Source organism: Choloepus didactylus, chromosome 20 (assembly GCF_015220235.1).
Source record: "Choloepus didactylus isolate mChoDid1 chromosome 20, mChoDid1.pri, whole genome shotgun sequence".
Taxonomy (NCBI): Eukaryota; Metazoa; Chordata; class Mammalia; order Pilosa; family Megalonychidae; genus Choloepus; species Choloepus didactylus.
In genome coordinates this window covers 19,173,679-19,193,821 of record NC_051326.1, presented here as the reverse complement: position 1 = coordinate 19,193,821, position 20,143 = coordinate 19,173,679, and the positions used below count along the sequence as shown (strand labels likewise).

Sequence of the window (20,143 nt, the reverse complement as noted above, 5' to 3'; positions counted from 1 at the left end):
TTCCGGACACCATTGGCCATCGTCCAGTGAAGGTACCCGATTGTTGATGTGTTACCTTGGACACTTTATGGCCTTAAGACTGTAACTTTGTAACCAATAAACCCCCTTTTATAAAAGCCAATCCGTTTCTGGTATTTTGCATCCTGGCAGGATTAGCAAACCGAAACAGCTAGTATTTTATCTAAAAGAGTATTTTACTTAATTAGGTCATAAATACTTGAGTATTTAGGAAGTACATGAGTATTTAGGAAGTTACCAGGAAACACAAAACAGAATTTCAAATACTTTATTTATGTAAATGTTATATTTGTATATATATATTTATATTTATACACGCATACCCCAAAACTGTTTTTTGAAAAACTAATGAAATTCAGTTAATAAACCTATTATTAAACTTTATTATGAAAGGTTATGAAAAAATTTAAGCATTTAAAATTGTACTGTCCATACCATTTCTTCCATCGTAAGAATTCATTTTTTTACACAGCTGGGAAGATACCAGATATGGACACTTTTTTATACTTATCTAAGAAAATCTTTTCTTCCTTCCTTTCTCCAGCCAAATTCCTTTGAAAATATTAGTGACAACAGAGACATGATCCAGCACACTTTAGTAAATGTAAACATTCTAAATGATATTAATAGCAAACTTGAAAAATTCAGATTTTCGACTTAATTTTAAAGTGCTCACAAAATTCCCTAGTGGTTTTATAACAGTTCAACTGATTAAAGATATTATAATTGTTCCTGCTTTATTATTGCCATGAATCAACAGCATATCTGATCAGATCTATTAAACACTTCGTACCTTAAATCTCAGAATTTGTTTAAAATAATAGTGCTATTGTAAAAGGATGCCATGCTTTAACATGATTCATAGTAGAAATTCTAATATTAAATTAAATTTTCTAATATTCATTGTCTACAGTTGAGATCATAAAAATGAAAGGTAATATCTGTGTGTGAATACACACGCACTTTTAGAGTACTTTATACCTTTAAAATAATCTTATGACATCTTAATTGTGGTTTTTGTGCATTCTTCTGAAGACAGCAATGATTATGAGTCTGTGCAAGATGAAAAATATTAGATATTATTGGCAGCTAATTAGTCAGTTTTCATAGGCATCAGATTATCACAGGTTCAAACCAGAATCACAATAATGACAACTAAGGTCAAAAATTTGGAGTAACATTTAAGCACATAATGACAAAACTTAAACCAATACAATTAATTGGAGAATCATTACAATAACATGTTCAAAATAACATAATCTATGTTAAGTGTGTTAACCTCACAGATGACCTAACAAGGCTTATTCAATGATGGAAATGGAAACATTATTCTAAATTCCCTGGCTTTTTCTGCATTTCATTATATTTCTCAATTCTCAAAACTCAGTTCCTGTTTCTCTATATTAGTAAAATTGGTTTTGTGGTATTTTGTTTTCATTCATAATCGCAGCAGGAGGAAAGGCTTTTCAGGAAAACATCAGGAAAGCAAAGATAGTATTAGCTCAGTTCCCTGATGACATCAGCAAAAGGAAGGGTAAAAAATCAAGTGACAGAACTATATAAAGGAGGTGCAGGAGCAGGGCGAGCAGGAATTAAATTTCCCTGAGATGAAACTTTCGGTTGTGGTGGAGGCGGCCTACAAGGGAGGAAAAAGGATAGTTAATAGTCTGTTTATAGTGAGGGTAATAAGGCTATATTCATCATAAGCTCAACATAACATTATCCCTAGAATCCTTGACAATAACTGAAGCTACTTTATATTCTGAAATGATTATTAATATGACAATTCAATGATTAAAGGGCTTCAGACTCCAAAATGAAACAGCTATCTTCCAACTTAAATCAATGTTACTGTATAATCACCAATGCTGTACAAAGGCCCTAGTTTATATATGTTTTTAAAAAGAATAGCACATGAAATTGGAAGACAAATTGTAAGAGACAAATGCAGGACATCAGATGGATTAAGCATGTCTTGTGCTATTAGAATTTAAGGGCAGTAAATTACTGCTAAGTGTATACCTAACTCTGTTTATACTCAGAGCTGAAATCCCAGCTCTCTCACACACATAATATCCAGTCTGAGAATTAAACCGTCTGTTACTATAAACCTGTGCTTCTCAATCCTCATACTTTAACCTGTGAATACCCTTCCTTAACCTCTTAACCGTTCTAGAATCCCCTTTGATTCTTTGTTTTATAGTTCTCATTGTCAGCTGAAATTCTCAATCTTAACTTTTAATTGTGTGGACATATTTATCGTGGTTATTTTAAAGTCCATGTCTGATAACTCTGTTAACTGGAAACCCTGTTTCTGTGGCCTGCTGTAAATTATAGAAATAAGTTGAGGCTCTAGTTCACCCTTACCCCTCGGTCCCAACACAGAGCCTGGGATGTTTGCTAGAGTAGCTCCCCCTTCACAGAATTCCAATTCCTATTCCCTCTGCTTTGTTGACAGCACTCCTCAGCTTCCCAGCCTTTCAGCTGTCACTTTCAGAATAGGCAGGTGCATCTAGGACAGGGAAGTGGCCTCAAAAGCTGGGACCATCGCAGGGCTTCCTTCCTCTTCTAGGACTTAGCCCCATAATTCCTTACTTCCTTGGAACCTCACCTCTCTGCTGCCTTGAAACATGTTTTCTTATATGGTCTGGCTTGTCTAGCTTTCCTCAGTGGGATGGTCAATCCCAGTCATCTGGTTTTTTTAAAGGCCCTTGCTTCTGAATTTTATGCACACCAAAGGCTGCAGCAGCAGGTGACTGTATGCTTTTTCAGGCTTCTTTATTTTCACATTCTACTAATATGACTATACATATCTAAGTGTTCTTCAAAAGACTTTCCACAAATAATATTCTATCTAAACTGCTGGCAATAAATAACTTTCTCTAAATTAACACATTAGGGAAATTATCAGACATTAACTCTTGGGTTTTTTCTTGTCAAGTAATCCAAGCAAATGCACTTCAGACCTTGATGGGAACTGCTGAGGTTGCCTGGCTGCATAGGTTGGTACTGGTAATCTGTTTGCATATATAGGCTAAAAAAAGGGGGAGAGGGAGAGAGGTTATTAGCACAATGTACTTGTAAATACATTTTATATATAGTTTGTTATTTTTCACATAAAAATAACCAATATACTTTAAAATCAATGAACAGAATACTTACTTTAAATGCTGACATTTAAAAATATTTTGCTTATTCAGCATCTTTACCAATAGATGTGTAATACTTAATTCTTTTAAAGCTATATTGTTTTAGTTAAATAATACCTCAGTATTATAATCTTGGTTCAAATCAACTGCATCAGGTAAAAGGTAACATATTTCCTATGTCAATGTATTTTAATAAAGGCTTCCAAAAATTTGTTGCCAAACATTTATAGCTACCATTTTGTACCTAACTGGTACTGTAAATACTAGTATGCAATTCCTTATTTTGGAATTCATGATATTCTTCCTTAACAAGATAGTTTAAATAAAGTTTGACAACAAAGGAGACCATATACCATGCTCCAAATAAGAAAATGGAAAAAAAGATATTTTTTTTAACATACCACATTACACTAGGAAAAGTTAGCAAAGATCAGATGGAATTAGTAAAATGTTATTGAAGTGACCTTGACCAAGATGCTCTAGTATTACTGTTAGTTCCTAAAGCCCTGAGAGAGGCAGAATATGCAAAGGGCTAAAGAAGAGCTTGAGCAATCGCGAATCTTATGACTGAACAGGGGTTCTACAACCCACTATTTATTTCCCCACAGAATGACTTTCTTGTACTGTGAAAATGGAGAAGGAATACAGAACCTGTCTTCATCCCTTTCCACCAAGCCATAGGAGCAGTACTCTAAAGGGATAGTTAAAATCCCCTTCTTGGAATTTACCTGACATATACTTTTACATGTATGTAAAGACATGTGCAAGAATGCTTAATGCAGCATTTTGTGTGTGTGTGTGTGATAACAAAACTGGAAACAACCTGCTTTTAAAATTGTGGCCTAAATCCATAAAATGGAATGGACTGCAGCTATTAAAAAGAATGGGGAATAGGCTCATTATTGGCAAACAGTGGACCAAACATCCAGAGAAAGGTTTCCAATATAGAACATCTAAAATGATGGTTAAAAAATTTAAAAAGAATTTTTAAATAAATGGCTGATTTGATAGGGAAGTGAGAAAAATCTTAAAGGCAAAAAACAAGAGGAAAGTATGACTTAGTCCAGAGTACGGAGAAGCATTTGAACATGTGAACATCTTTCCCATCTTTGGCAGGTTAGAGTATGTGATTTCAGGTACCACACAGATATGGGAGACAAAACCTGGGACCTGAGCTGGGTGGAAGGTTGAATCTAAGACCTGTATAAGGCCTAGACCCCAGAAAAGTGATATCCCCATTGGGTTAACTATAAGAAGAGACCTAGAAGCAGGGCAAGATGGCGGCATAGAGACGTGTGGAATTCAATTAGTCCCCTGGAGCAACTAATAAACAACCAGAAACAACTAGTAAATAATGTGGAGCAACTGCTGGGGGACAACCGTGACTGTTCACACATTGTACACCAACCTGGATTGGGTGGAATGGCTGAGATTGCAGCATAAAATCTGTAAGTAAAAACTGTGGAACCGTGCCAGGAGCCCCCTCCCCTGCCATAGGAGAAAGCAGCATTCCTGGAGCGAGCAAATATAGCTCAGTCTAGCTCCAACTGGAGTTTTAATTAACAAATATGGAGTGCTCAATACAAGCTACAAACACAGACAAACCCCTAACAAGCAGCAAAGTACCCTGAGGTCACTTCCCGTGGAGAGGAGGTGGGGCTGATGGGGAAAAAAAGAAAAAAGAAAAACACAACTAAAAAAATGAAGGAAAAATATAAAGGCTTTTAGAAGACAAACTTAAAGAGCCAGAAAATGCCTGTGCCCTGGGAAAGGGAGCCCAGAAGACCAGGTGCTCTCTCTGAACCACAGGTAAAACTGGGGGGCCATGGACTGGCTCTGAAAACGGGCTTTCTTTCCCTTTTTCTCTCTCTCAACCTGAGTGGCTCAATGGAGAAAGCCTCAGCCATTTTCAATTCACAACTCTCTGACCCAGACAGGGATGGAGTTAACAGAGTAAGAGAGACAAAGGAGCTACTCAAATGCAGAACATAATTCCCTAGGGGGTGTATCATCCCTAAGAGGAAGGAGACGGGGCCCAGCTCTTTTGCGGGCCTTCCCTTCAGAACTGAGACCCCAGGGCCTGGGGGGAAAACACTCAAAACAGAAACAACTTAAACTGAGAAGTAAAGGGGCCACACCTCTTTACACCAGTGGGGAGCAACAGACTGACAGGCACCACCTGCTGGGCAAGTTAGGAAAAGCACAGCAGCTAGAGACCTCACAGGAAAGTCTGTCAATCTTCTAAGATACACCCAGGAAACGTGAAACTGAATATAACCGCATTCTGAGACCTGAACCTACTGTGGTCTGGGAAAATCTGACTGGGGTAACCAAGGAAATCAGATGCCTAGACAACAGAAAACTACAAAATACACTAGGGAAAACGAAGATATGGCCCAGTCAAAGGAACAAACTTATACCTCAATCAAGATACAGTTGAGATACTGTTTCACTTTATTGAAACAATCAATTAAAGATTTTCAAAGAAATATGCTAAATTAATTCAAAAACCAAATCAACGAGTTCAGGGAAGATATGGTAAAAGGATGAAGGATATAAAGAAAACACGAAATCAAAAGTTTGAAAAATACAACTGGAAGAATTTATGGAAATGAAAGGCACAAACACAAGAGATGAAAAACACAATGGAGACATGGAACAGCAGATTTCAAGAGGCAGAAGAAAACAGTCAGAAACTGGAGAACAAGACACCTGAAATCCTACACACAAAAGAATAGATAGGGAAAAGAATGGAAAAATATGAGCAACATCTCAGGGAACTGAATGGCAACACGAAGAGCATGAATATACATGTCATGGTTGTCCCAGAAAGTGATGAGAAGGGAAAAGGGGCAGAAGCAATAACAGAGGAAATAATCAAATGAAAATCTCCCATCTCTTATGAAAGATGTAAAATTACAGAACCAAGAAGCGCAGCGTACCCCAAACAGAATAGATCTGAATAGACCTACGCCAAGAAACTTAATAATCAGATTATCCAACATCAAAGACAAAGAGAGAATCCTGAAAGAAGAAAGAGAAAAGTGATCCATCACATACAAAGGAAGCTTGATAAAACTATGTGCAGATTTCTCAGTAGAAACCATGGAGGCAAGAAGGGAGTGGTGTGATATATTTAAGGTACTGAAAGAGAAAAGCCACCAACCAAGACTCCTATATCTGGCAAAACTGTCCTTCAAATATGAGGGAGAGTTTAAAATATTTTCTGACAAACAGTCAATGACAGAGTTTCTGAACAAGATACCTGCTCTACAGGAAATACTAAAGGAAGCACTACAGACAGATAGGAAAAGACAGGAGTGAGAGGTTTGGAACACAATTTTGGGTGATGGTAGCACAACAATGTAAGTACACTGAAAAAATATGACTGTGAGTATGGTTGAAAGAGGAAAGTTAAAGGCATGTGGGACACCAGAAGGAAAGAGGAAAGATAAAGACTGGGAATGTATAACTCAGTGAAACTTAAGAGTGCTCAACAGTTGTGATAAAATGTACAAATATGTTTTTACATGAGGTAGAACAAATGAATGTCAGCCTTGCAAGGTGTTAAAAATGGGGTGGTATTCAGGGAAAAAATACAATCAATGCAAACTAGAGACTATAGTTAACAGAAAAAAAAAAAAAAAAAAAGAAAGAAAGAAAAGAAGAAAAAACCTATATCCCAAGGAAGGACAAGTGAGGGGAGCTGCCTAAATAGGCTGTTACTGGTAGAAGGGGAAATAAAAGAAAACAGTCTCCACAGAGGATTTCTAACCACACACTCGTCCTTACAAGGGTCTGGGGGCCAGTGTTCACAACACTTGTGTGGCCCAAAAAACACCAACCAAAATTTTTATTTAAAGACTTCAAAGCTAGCTTGCCTATGCTCCCAGGATCTCGTCAAGGAAAATAAACACTCTCTATAGGAACCCAATATAATTCAGGACTCAAATAATTCCCACATAGAAAGTTCTAAGGAAGGTGAATTCACAACCAATATCACAAAGCACAGAAAAAACAAGCCACAATGAGAGAGTAAGCAGAAATAACAAACCACAGAACCCACCAAGACTGCAGACATTAACATGATCACATAAAACATAAAGTAGGTATGTTGTATATATTTAAGGAAATAAAAACTTTAAAAATACAATGAAGCTACAAAAGACTAAAAAAATAACCAATCTGATTTGAAATAGAACCAAGCAGAACTAAAGAACTGAAAAGTACTATAAAATTACTAAAATCAGATACTCAGTGAATGTGCTAAACAGCAGAATGGACCTAGCTGAGGAGAGACTTGGTGATGCACAGCAGATCCAGCATAACTACTCAGAATAAAAGACACACACAGAATAATGCGAAATAGCAAAGAGAAGTTACAAGACACGGAGAACAGTGAAAGGCCAAACCTGTCTAACAATAGGAACTGCAGGAGTTATGAAGAGAAAATGGCACAAAGGCAGTAACTAAAGGAAAAAATGAAAAGAATTTTCCATAATTGTTGCAAAACATGAATCATCAGACTCAGAAAGTCCCACTATCTGTAAAGAAGCTCTAAAAATCCAAATCTAGACCAATCATAGTCTGAGGATAAAGATCTTTAAAGCAGCCAGAGGAAAAAGACATTACCTAGAGCAGCAATTAGACTTACATAACTTCCAAATTACAAGAGAGGAAGCTAAAATGCAGCCTCTTCAAAGTTCTGAGAAATAACTGTCAGTCTAAAATATTTCCAGCAGACAAAAACTGAGTGTGTTTATTACCAAAAGGATCTTCACTTAAAGAACTTCCAAAAAATGTCCTTTGGGAAGAAGATATGCCAGAAGGAAGAACTAAGAAAGAATGGTGAGCAAAGAAAATGAAGCATACAGCTAAAACTTACAGAGCATTTAGTATGTGCCAGGCACTCTTCTAAGGGCTTTACACATACTACACCACCTAACTCTTTAAAAAATAATTTTAAATCAGTATTCTTATTTTAATCTTCATTTTACAGATGAGAAAACTAGTGTGAAGAAGTTACGAAACTTGCCTAAAGTTGTAACTAGTAAAGTGACAAAGACAGGATTCGGTATGAGCAATCTGACTCACAGTCATGCTCTTAACAAGTATATTGCATGGCCTCACAAATCTAAACAAACATTTCATAACACAATTGTAGGATTTTAAAGAAACAATTAAAATACTAGACAACAACAGCATATACATCCGTAAGAGGTATTCAGAATTAAAGCATTCCAACCCTATCTTGTTTGTAAGAAAGGGCTTTAATTTTAGACTTTACATTAAACATGCATGTTAAAAATTATAGAAAAATCTCTTAAAAATAGGTATAATTTATCTAATTTAAAGACTAGCAGAGGAAGAAAATGAAATGGGCCAGGAAGGGAACCAAATCAACCCACAAAGGATAATAAAGAGTTGGGTGTAGGGAAGAAATGGAAAAAGCAGAAAAAACTAAATAAAAATAATATTAAGTGTAATCAATATAAATGGACTGAAGTCTCCAGTAAAAAGACAAAGATTGAAAAATTTTTTTAATTCAGGATATTCTATTTATGAGTCAACTTAAAACATAAGGACAAAGAAAAGCTGAATGTTAAAAGATATGAGGCAAAGAGTAATCAAAAAGGAAAAGCTGATTTCACTGTATTAATATCAGACAACATGTATTTGAGATGAGAGATCGTATTTCCCAATCTCATGCAAAAAGACTGCTATCAAGAGCTGAAAATCCAAAAACAGCTATCAGGGACTACTTTAATGACTTACAACTGTCAACATGGATGATGTCATTCAGAACATGGAGAAAAATACAAAATATGTCAAGGATGAAGAAAAGCATACAGGTACCTTCTAACTAGCATGCAAAAGAACTGTGTGGCAATACTATATATGAGTATGAAGTGATACAGAAAAATTCTCAAGATATAAGGTTAAGAGGACAAAGGACATAATATTTTACTTCATTTTTATAAAAGAAAATGGGGTGGAATAGGGAAATTCCATAGATATACATATACATATACATATACATATACATGATGAGGGATATCTAATCATTTCATCTCCAATGCTGTCAAAAATGTAGGTCAACAGGAATGCTCATACTCCACTGATAATACAATCACTCAAGGATGCAACCTCTTTGTAAAGAAATTTGGCAATTTCCAGTAATGCTGCACATATCTTTCAATCCAGCAATTTAATTCCTATATGCCCTAAGATTGGTGCCATCTAGGAGAACTTTCTGCAAAAATCAAAATGCTTTATATCTTTGTTGTCCAGTACAGTAGCCACTGACCACATATGGTCTATTGAGCATTTGAATAAATTCTTAATTTTATTTACTTCAACATTAAATTTAAATAGCCATATGTAACTAGTAGTTACTGTATTACACAGTCCAGTCCTAGAATTCTCACATGTGCATTGGAAGACATATTTAGAACTTTCATCTCAACCCTGTTCATAGTATCAAAAAAGTAGAATCTAGTCATGGAAAAACATATTTTAAATTGTTTTATATTTATATAGCAAAATAGTATCAGCAGTGAAAATGAATGAACCAGAGTTACATGTGGGTCAATATGGATAAGGAATAAAGTGATGTGAAGGGAAAAAGGAGATTGCAGATATATGTGTAAAATATCAAACAAAAGATTACAAAAAGTTTAAAAACAGGTAAAATGATATTATATTTTGCTTAGGGATATATGTATATTAGTAAAAGCATATATGTGTACTAGTAAAAGCAAATCATTATCCTACTGCTCCCCTACACTCCCAGGAGCAGTCTATCGCAGGGGATTAACTGTTCCTACTGCTGGGACAATTAGTCCTTCCTCAGGAGCTCAGCACCAGGTCCTTGGTAACACGTTCTAGGGGAAGCCTCGCATTGAAACAAGACAGACAGCGGACAACAAAAAACAGAGTGGTAACATAAGTCTCATGTCGTTTCCCACCCTTGGTTTCAAGGCAAGATGTTCTTGAGGTCTGGATGTCTTCTCTCGTGTTGTCTGAGCCAGGGATCCAACTTGTATACTTTTAACTAACCCAAGACCAGCCAGAATACTCCTTAATTCCTAAGAAACTATATTCATATCTACATATATGTAGCCATTATTTTTTTTTTTAATCTTCAAACATGCAATAACGTAATACAGTAAAAAATAAAAGGATTTTTCATTTTAAACTTACAGCTTCTCTGGGAGGAGACACTGGAGCAACACGCTGAGGCACACTCACTTGCTGTCTGGAAACATTTGCTTGATTTTTACCATCTGATCTGAAAGACACCATTATTTTTGCACTAAATATTAAAATGTTTTTACATGACATCTTACATATATCTTACATTTTTCCAAATAAGTAATCACGCTGGTAGTAGTGGTAATGATGATCATGATAACTAAAATTTGTTTGGCATTTTTAACAGCTTTTGCATATTTTTAATCTTTACAATGCTAGAAAATATTATTAACCTCACTCTATAATTGAAGAAACTGAAATTCTAAGAAATTATGAAATTTGGTCAATTAGACCAATGTTCCCCAACTTTTCTCCTCAAGTATTCCTAAAATCAGAGAAGAGTAAAATAAAAGCATTCTCGGCTGTATGCAGAAAACCTGAAGTAGTCACAGTAAAAAAGTAGGAAGCCCAGAGGGAGCAAAGAAGTTGACTCGAAAGATATCAGCTGAGTTTTAAGACATGCCAAGGTGACAGCCAGACTGCTAGGTAGAGATGTATGGGAGATAGCTACATCTACGGAATGAAAACTTGGGAGATGCAGATTGTGGGATTGATTATTTGCGTGGACTATTCAGTCTGAAGTGTGCAAGGAAGTGAGATAAAGGAAGAAACTGTTTTAGTATATGTGAGCAATTACAACTAACATCAGGACACTCTGTGAAAGTATTATTTAGTAAATGAGAAATAGGGTAATGAAACAAAGGTGAGCAATGAAGGCTAGATACACACATTTAAAAATCATTATTATAACAATAATAATCACAAGTCATTTTTAAGTATTTACAACATGCTAGCAATGTGCCATGGGCTTTGTATGTTAATATTTCCTCATTTAATCTTCATATCAACCCTCTAAGATAGGTACTACTGATGTTCTCTTTGTACAGGAAGAAAACTAATGCTCAGAAATGTTTGTTTATCACTCCGGATCATACTTCTAGAAAACAACTAACCTGGAACCTGAACCCAAATTTGATGACAACATCCACTCTACTATATGCTGCATTCTAATACTAATGTATTAGAAGTGATAGTTGAAGCCATGAGAATAAATGGGATGTGTGAGAGTTCAAAACATAGACTCAAAAAGTCAGTTCTCTGAATTATGACAACCCTAACTTTCTTCAGTCAAAACTTATTTCTTAAAAGTTGATAATTCACAAAACCTGTTTTTAAAAGATTTTAAAAACTCTTCCTCTATGAGAATCGATACTTGAAATAAAGATGTGGTAGTATTTATATTTTTTATCTTTTTACCATATTTTAATCTCTAATTAGGAAGCCCAAATCAGAAGTCATAGCCCCAAGTTCTTATTTCACTATCAAAAATTGATATCAAGCAATATGAACCCTAAGAGCCATTTTTAGTAGCAAACAGCCTGGTCACCATAATCCTTTTCCCTCATCATTTTAAGAGGAGGCTTACTTACCACTACCCTTTAGTTCATGGTAATCATGTCAAAAGAATAGAAATAATTTAGAACTGTTTCTAAAGGTTTTCCAACCTATATGACTATCATCATTAAAAAATAGTTCAGATTTATTTAATAAAATTGTGAAGAAAAAAAAATGTAAGTACTCATATGTTTGTGATCTCTTCTTTGTGAAGCAGATTTTCCGTAGTTGATTTCTCTTGATGAAGATTAAGGCAGCAAATACAATAAGGGGGACAATTAAGAAGAAGAACACCAGAAGTCCATCCCTCAATGAAGCATTCTTTTCTAGAGAAAAATTTTTAAATAAAGGTCATTAAATTAGATTTTAACCCATATTACCTAGAACACGCTAGCCCATTATAAATATTTTTACGTAAATTTTTAGAACAGGTAATACTTACAAATGGTTCAAAAATCAAAATGATGTAAATTGAATACCTTGAGGTCTCACACCTCATCTCCGTCCAACTCCATTTACTCCTCCCCCAAAATAACCACTTGTATTAGTTTCTTATACAATCTTGCAGTGTTTTTTTTTGTCAACATAAGAACAAAATATGTATTTATTGTGAGCCCTTTCTTATACAAAAGTTTGCCCTTGCTTTTTGTTTACTTGTATCTTTCCAAACTATACATAGAAAACCTTTTCATTTTCTCTACAACTATAAAAAACTTCACTTGGGAGTTGTCTACTGTTTACTTAACCAGTATCCTATTAAGAGATTTTTCCAAAATTTTGCTATTACAAAAAATGCCATAATATATAACCTTGTATATATTTCATCTCCTTTGGGTATAGGTATATATATCTACAGGATAATTTCCCAAAAGCAGAATTGTTGGATCAAAGATTAAATGCATTTGTCACTTCTTTTTAGATATTGTGAAATTGTCCTTCAAAGCAGAGGTTACAATTTAGCACGCCAACCAGCAATATACAAAAGTTCCCCACAGCCTCACACACAGAATTTATCAAACTTCTGAATTTCCGTCTATTTGGGAGGCAAAAAATGGTACCCAACATAATTTTAATTTGCATTTTTTCTGTTTATACTATGAATTCAGCATCTTTTTATATTTAAGGAAACTTTGTATTTCTTTGTCTTCTCAGAACTTTAGTCATGTTTCTATTGGACTACTGGGGTTTTTACTTCTGAATTTCCAGGAGCTCTTTATAGTTTAGGGGAGATTAGCTTTGTCTGTATCAGTTGGAAATATTTTCCTCATTTTGTCATTTGTCTTATGGTACAACACTTTTCTCCATATAGAAACTTCTTATTTTAATGCAGTTGAAGTCACCAATCCTTTTTTTTTTTTTTTTGGCAGGGGAGGAGGGTTCTTTATTTTGTATTCTTACAATATTCAAAAATTCATTAATTTTAGTTGTAAAAAAGGAATGAAGTTGCAATACCTACTACAATATGAATGAACCTTGAAGACATCATATTGAATAAAATAAGCCAGATGCAAAAGGACAAATACTGTATGATCTCAATTATATGAAGAATATGCAATTTCATAGAGTCTGAAATTAAAATACAGGTTACCAGGGGCAGGGGTGGAAAATGGGGAGTTAATGCTTAATAAGTACAGAGTTTCTATTTGGGGTGAAGGAAAAGTTTGGTAATGGATGGTACTGACAGTAGCAAAAAATTGTGAACCTAATTAATACCACTGACTTGTATACTTGAAACTGATTAAAATGGGAAATTTCATAATATATATATATATATATATATATATATATGCTATCACCATAAAAAAAAAATTTTAACCATAGAACTGTACAATACAAAGACTGAACTCTAATATAAACTATAGACTATATTTAAATATATTTAAAAATATAAATATATTTTATAAATACATAATAATAATGTTTCATCAATTATAACAAAGTTATTACACTAAGGCAAAATGTTAAAAATAAGGAAAACTGTGTGGGGGTATATGGAACTGCATGACTTTTCTGTAAACCAACATCTGTTTAATAAAAAAAATAATTTATTAATTAACATTAATTCTGTTCTGTGTTCTTTAGAGAAAGAATATGGTAGACATGAACAGGAATGGTAAACTGTAAAATTGTTCTTACAATTCTAAGTTGGTAAAAGGACCAGAAATCTCTGTTAAAAGTTGTATATAATTACATGATACAACATTCATCCCAATTAAAAGTCAAAATACGAAAATTAAAACAAGCTTGATATATCATTTTACACTTAACTAATTAGCAGACAAAATTTAAATTAAAGCATATAACACTGGCAAGATTATGTTAAAACTAGTACATTCACAGGGGCATTTCACAAAGGTGTCATTCATTTGGAATTTTCATCAAAAACCATAAAAAAGATAATACCCTTCAAACTAATAATCTTATTACTGGCAATTCATCCTTCAAAAACATCACCTGGGAAAAATGCATATGCATTAAGATGTACACTATAACATTAATAGGGCATAGCAAAAACTTAGAAAGAATTAGAAATCACTAATGTCAAATAACCAAAAAATACCTAAGTCAAATTATGGCACACCAAAACTCTGCAATGCAGTATAGAACACGGATCATAGGAATCAAGATGGCAAACAGGGGAGCCTAGTTAAGAGGCTATTATACAAGCCCAGGCAAGAAACTGAAGGCAATAGATGGGTAGGATAAAAATGGAAAAAGTGGTGAGAAATACAGGAGGCAAAAATCAACATAATTTACTATATAACTAGATGTGGGAAGTGAGGGAAAGGCACAAAGATGTTCAATCTCCAATTTAACATGGGCCAGTGGGAGATCACACTAATTTTCTTTTATATTACTTGCCATTGTATGTAGGTCCACTGTCCACACTTCCTCCATATCCTTTAGTCTCACAATTTGGCGGAGCCCATCCATTTTCACAGTGACAGTTCTTATTGCTATTACATACCTTCAAAACAATCAACATACCAGTTTTGTTAACTATGCATGTTGCTCAAGAATGGAAACCAAGAAAAGGGATAAAGTCATGCAAAATCATAGTCTTTTTAAGAATGAAAAATTTATTGAGCACCTAAATTCCCCAAACTTCTAAGAATCTTGGTAAGTCTCACCTAATCCTCAATGAGAATTCTCATTATTCAGCATTACTTTTATGAACAAATCAAAAGAGAGTATTACCTACCCCATGTCCATGACACATTTTCTGAACATCACAGTCATAATTCAGAACAGAAGCATTTACACATTGGAAGTTTCTACAGACCTGGGGGGTGAAAAAAAAAAAAACCACAAAACAATGACTTAATGAGTAAAGGAAAATTGAGCACATTAATAAAGAAGTACCCATTTAAAAAATATATATATATCTGGGCCCAGATTATTTCACTAATAAATTCTTTCAAACATTCAAGTAATGCTTAATTCCCAAATAATACATTTGAAAATGTAAATAAATAACAGCAACTGACTGACATAGAACTAATGATCAAAAAAAAAAACAAAGATGACACAAAGTCCAAAAACAAAGATAAAACAATCTATTCTTCCTGACAAGTATTGATGTAAAAATTGATAAGTAAAATATTTATGAATGTGTTTTTAATCAAAAATTACCAGATAAAACTGATCCCAGAACTAGAAGGAAGGCTCAATAGAAAACCTGTTACTATAATATCTCATACAAATGGATCAAATATTAAAACCTTGTCATTATTACAACAGATATCAAGAGCACTTGACAATATTAAAACTTTTTAATTTTTAAATTTTCCAAAAAGAGGAATAACATGTTATTTTGTTGACAAGATGGAACCTATTTTCTAGTATCATGATAACTGATGAAACAATAGACATTTCTATTAAAATCACCACTGAAATTAAATCATTATTAACGTATATGGTTCTAGAAATTCTTGATAAATCTTGAAAGAGAAAATGCATCATTATCTGAGAAAAATATTAAAGACCTAAAAGAATCAACTAAAAACTTGTTAGAAAATTTTCAATTTCTTGGCAAACTGACATTTTTGTGAAAACTGCACTTCTGTAATATATGAGAAAAAAGGACTAATATTTTTGTAAGATTGCTGAGTGCTCTTTTTAAATTTTATTAGGCAATCAACTATTCAAGATCAGAATATTTAAATGCTATAATGAAATAAAGAGCAATGAGAGAACAAACAAAAATGAGACAATGATAGATCTCTTTACTACTCTAAAAAAGTGCATAGGTTTGGACAGAATTCTACTTAGAGGATCCTCAACTTCTGTTTCCTAAAATAATTTCCAGTTAGTTTAAATTAGGAAGTATATTCATATGATTAAAAATTCAAAAGTACAGGGAGTGACGTCATCAATACAGAGATGAAAGACGTCTCCTGGAAGACTCTCCTCAGAAACAAATAATAAAAGAGCAAATCCCACTTGCTTGGAACTCTGGAGGACGACAGAGACTGAAGAAGGACACCAAAAACCCTGAATTAAAGGGGAAAAAAAAATTCTGACCCAGACCCACCAGTCCAGAACCCTCCCCATCACTGGATCCCGCACAGCTGAAGAGTTGCACGGAGGTAGCACCCCGCAGGTCCCCCACCACAGATGCAGACCATAGAGCCGCTCACAGCACACGCAGGCGCGGGGATGCAGGGCCCCAGAGACCCAAGGAAGGACACAAGTGAACGAGGAGTGTCGCACACAGAAGTGCCCCCAGGAGGAAAACAAAAAGGCTGCAGCAGAACTGTTGGTAAGAGGTGCACACACTCAACTCAGTCTCTGCTTGCTGGATTACTTAAATGAAAAATGGACTTTTTGAACTGACCTCAACTAACTCCCAACAGCGTGACACCCTAATGGGGAAGTAACTTCAGGAAGAAAAGCCTCACAGAAAAAAAAAAAAAAAGGAAGTAGGAAGGAGGGGAAACTGAACTGCAGAAACTGAGGACAGGACCCCATCTGAGAAGTGTAATGACAGGGAGCACTGAGTGAGTAAGAGAAGTTAAGCATATCATAGGAGCTGGGAAGAAAATTCTATACTGATACAAACAGAAATAAAAGAGAACTTCAGGAGAAGATGCAGCAGGGAGCTCCAAGACCACTCCTCCTCTAAAAGAGCTAGAGAGCAAGCACGAACGATCTGAAACAATTGTCTGGGGGCTCAGGATGCCAGGGAAGCACACTTGGCATCCAGGGAAGAGTGGAAGTGAAAGACTGAGAAACTGCGATAAAGAACCATGAATAGCTTGCTCCGTGGCGACCGCCTTTGCACACCCTCCGCCCTGAAGCAGGCCACCTGGGGATCTGGTCCACGAATGGCTACTGCAGAGAGAGAGGGATGGGGAAGTCCTGTTTTCTAAGAAGAGTGGTTGGAGGGGCCTCGGCCAAGCAATGACCATGATTTTGATCAGTAAATGCAGATTGCTAGGTCCAGACTCTGAGCTGCTCTTTCAACCTGACCCAGAAAGGGAAAGTCATGTCCACTGTTTCAATCCCAGCCCTGACAGGGGAGGAGGAAGTGGGAATTTTTAAAGACCTATTTAAGGCTGCAGGGAACAGGTTCCTGAAGGCACTATCTGCAGGACAGGCTAGGAAAGCGCATCTTAGGGAAGTCATCAAAAAGGCTACTGGCATCCTTAATGACCCTCTCTCCAGGACTCTTTAGAGATGGTCTGCTTTGTGGATCACTGACCCTGTTGGGCTGGGAAATACTAACCACCAAGAGCAGAAGTAGCTATTCTAAAAACAAACAGTATAGACTTTAAGTCAAAGGCTGTTAGAAGAGACAAGGAAGGACACTATATATTTAAAAAAGGTCAATCCAGTTGCTGCAAAGGAGAGGCTAGGCCTCCCTATAATGGTGCCTAAGAGCCTCCTCCCGAATGCTTCTTTGTTGCTCAGATGTGGCCCTCTCTCTCTAGCTAAGCCAACTTGAAAGGGGAAATCACTGCCCTCCCCGCTACGTGGGATCAGACACCCAGGGGAGTGAATCTCCCTGGCAACGTGGAATATGACTCCCGGAGAGGAATGTAGACCTGGCATCGTGGGACGGAGAACATCTTCTTGACCAAAACGGGGATGTGAAAGGAAATGAAATAAGCTTCAGTGGCAGAGAGATTCCAAAAGGAGCCGAGAGGTCACTCTGGTGGGCACTCTTACGCACACTTTAGACAACCCTTTTTAGGTTCTAAAGAATTGGGGTAGCTGGTGGTGGATACCTGAAACTATCAAACTACAACCCAGAACCCATGAATCTTGAAGACAATTGTATAAAAATGTAGCTTATGAGGGGTGACAATGGGATTGGGAAAGCCATAAGGACCACACTCCACTTTGTCTAATTTATGGATGGATGAGTAGAAAAATAGGAGAAGGAAACAAACAGACAAAGGTACCCAGTGTTCTTTTTTACTTCAATTGCTCTTTTTCACTTTAATTATTATTCTTGTTATTTTTGTGTGTGTGCTAATGAAGGTGTCAGGGATTGATTTAGGTGATGAATGTACAACTATGTAATGGTACTGTGAACAATCGAATGTACAATTTGTTTTGTAAAAAAAAAAAAAAAAAAAAATAGCCAAATCATTTGATTACAACAGATCATCCTAGTTTGTATATAAAATTTTTAAATAAATTTAAAAATAAATAAATAAAATGAAAAAAAAAAAGGTCAATCTACCAAGAAAAATCAATCATAAATATTTATGCACCTAACCAAAGTCCCCAAAATACAGGAGGCAAACACTAACAAAACTAAAGGGAGAAACAGAGGTCTCTATAGTAATGGTTGGAGACTTCAATACACCACTCTCATCAGTAGACAGAACACAAAAACAGAAGATCAGTAAGGACATGGAGAACTTGAATAACATGATAAACGAACTAGACCTAACAGAACAGATACAGAACATGGCAACCCAAATCAACAGATATACATTCTTCTCAAGTGCACATGGATCTTCCCCCAGGAGAGACCACATGTTGGGTCACAAAACAGGTCTTAATAAATTTAAAAAGATTGAAATTTTACAAATGACTTTCTCTGATGAACAGCATGAAGTTAGAAATCAATAAGAGGCAGAAAGTGAAAAGTTAATAAAAATATGGAAGCTAAACAACACACTCTTAATTGGTGGGTCACAGAAGAAACTGCAAGAGAAATCAGTAAATATCTTGAGACAAATGAAAACAAGAAAACAACATTTCGAAACCTATGGGAGCCAGGATCCAAGATGGCAGATTATGAGAGACAGCAAAATTCTCCTCTGTGAAAAACATTAGACAAAAGACAGAAAGTGCTCCAGAATAGTGGTTACAGAGTTCCACTGGCTGGGCAGGGACTTCTGCGCCCATAGTGACTGTGTACCTCGAGAAACTGAGAGACTGTATTTGGAGATGTGTGAGTGTTCCTATGGTCCAGAAAGCTGCTAGGGAAATGGCAGCCAGTGTCGCAGTCTAATGCAGTGGGAGAAAGCGACAGACTGTGTTTGGAGGCAAGTTAGGGGAAGATCCAAAAAGCTGCCAGGGAACTGGCAGCTGGAGCCACAGTAGAACATGGTGGGGAGTACATTCCACACCCAGAGCACCTGCCTCAGTATTTGGTGTGGGTGATAATTCTTCGCACACCTGCAGCTAAGAGCCCCTAACCCAGGGACAGGCTGCTGCAGCAGGCGGAAGATCGCAGAAGTGGGTAGTGTCCACGCCCTGAGTGGCCATCTTCGCAGCAGGGACAGCCCTTCGCAGCACTGCAGCCGACAGCTTCCTTGAGGGAATTTGGGATTTGGCAAGCTTGTGACAGTGCACACTGCCTGCTGCCTCCTCTGCAGAAGCCCATGGTGTGCACAGCCTAGAGGCAGGCGTGCCACATGGAAGTGCCTGGAGCCCTACACCAATCCCAGGGACTTGTGGGCCTACGGCAGTGAGGGGCTGTGGGAAATCAGAGCTGAAGGGTTAGATGCGTTCTGCAACCCCAGGGTATTCCAGCCGCGGCCCCGGGAAAGGCTGGAAGTACTGGGTCTTAGAGATGTCTCTCTACCAATCTGCAAAGGGCACGCCACCCTCCTACAGGGCTGGTGGTCCCCACTGCGCATGGAAAATTAGTGCACTGATTGGACCCCCACATGTTCTCGGCCCCTACTCGGTGCCTAGACAAAGTTGAGGAGAACTGGCATGAGGGTAAGAAGCAGCTATGGAGTGCCATCTGCTGGTAGGTCACGGAAAGTATATTCCACCAACATGCAGCTCTGTCAAATTATAGATAATTGTTTATATAAGCCTGCATATCCTAAAAGAACCCTATCAAGATAAGCAAATGT

General features: G+C 36.4%; 1 protein-coding gene across 3 annotated transcripts in view; it reads right to left on the bottom strand.

Moving 5' to 3' along the window:
• Positions 1-270: 270 nt before the first annotated feature.
• The window catches only part of ADAM9 (ADAM metallopeptidase domain 9), a 180,991-nt gene continuing 161,118 nt past the window's right edge, over positions 271-20,143 (bottom strand). For all 3 annotated transcript variants that reach the window (XM_037812841.1, XM_037812840.1, XM_037812842.1), the window contains 6 exons: positions 15,019-15,099; positions 14,679-14,784; positions 12,001-12,142; positions 10,371-10,458; positions 2,985-3,052; positions 271-1,654 (listed from right to left, as the gene is read on the bottom strand). In XM_037812841.1, coding sequence (XP_037668769.1) covers positions 1,561-1,654; positions 2,985-3,052; positions 10,371-10,458; positions 12,001-12,142; positions 14,679-14,784; positions 15,019-15,099 — 579 coding nt within the window. In that variant the 3' untranslated portion in view covers positions 271-1,560. The remainder of the gene's footprint in view (positions 1,655-2,984; positions 3,053-10,370; positions 10,459-12,000; positions 12,143-14,678; positions 14,785-15,018; positions 15,100-20,143) is intronic.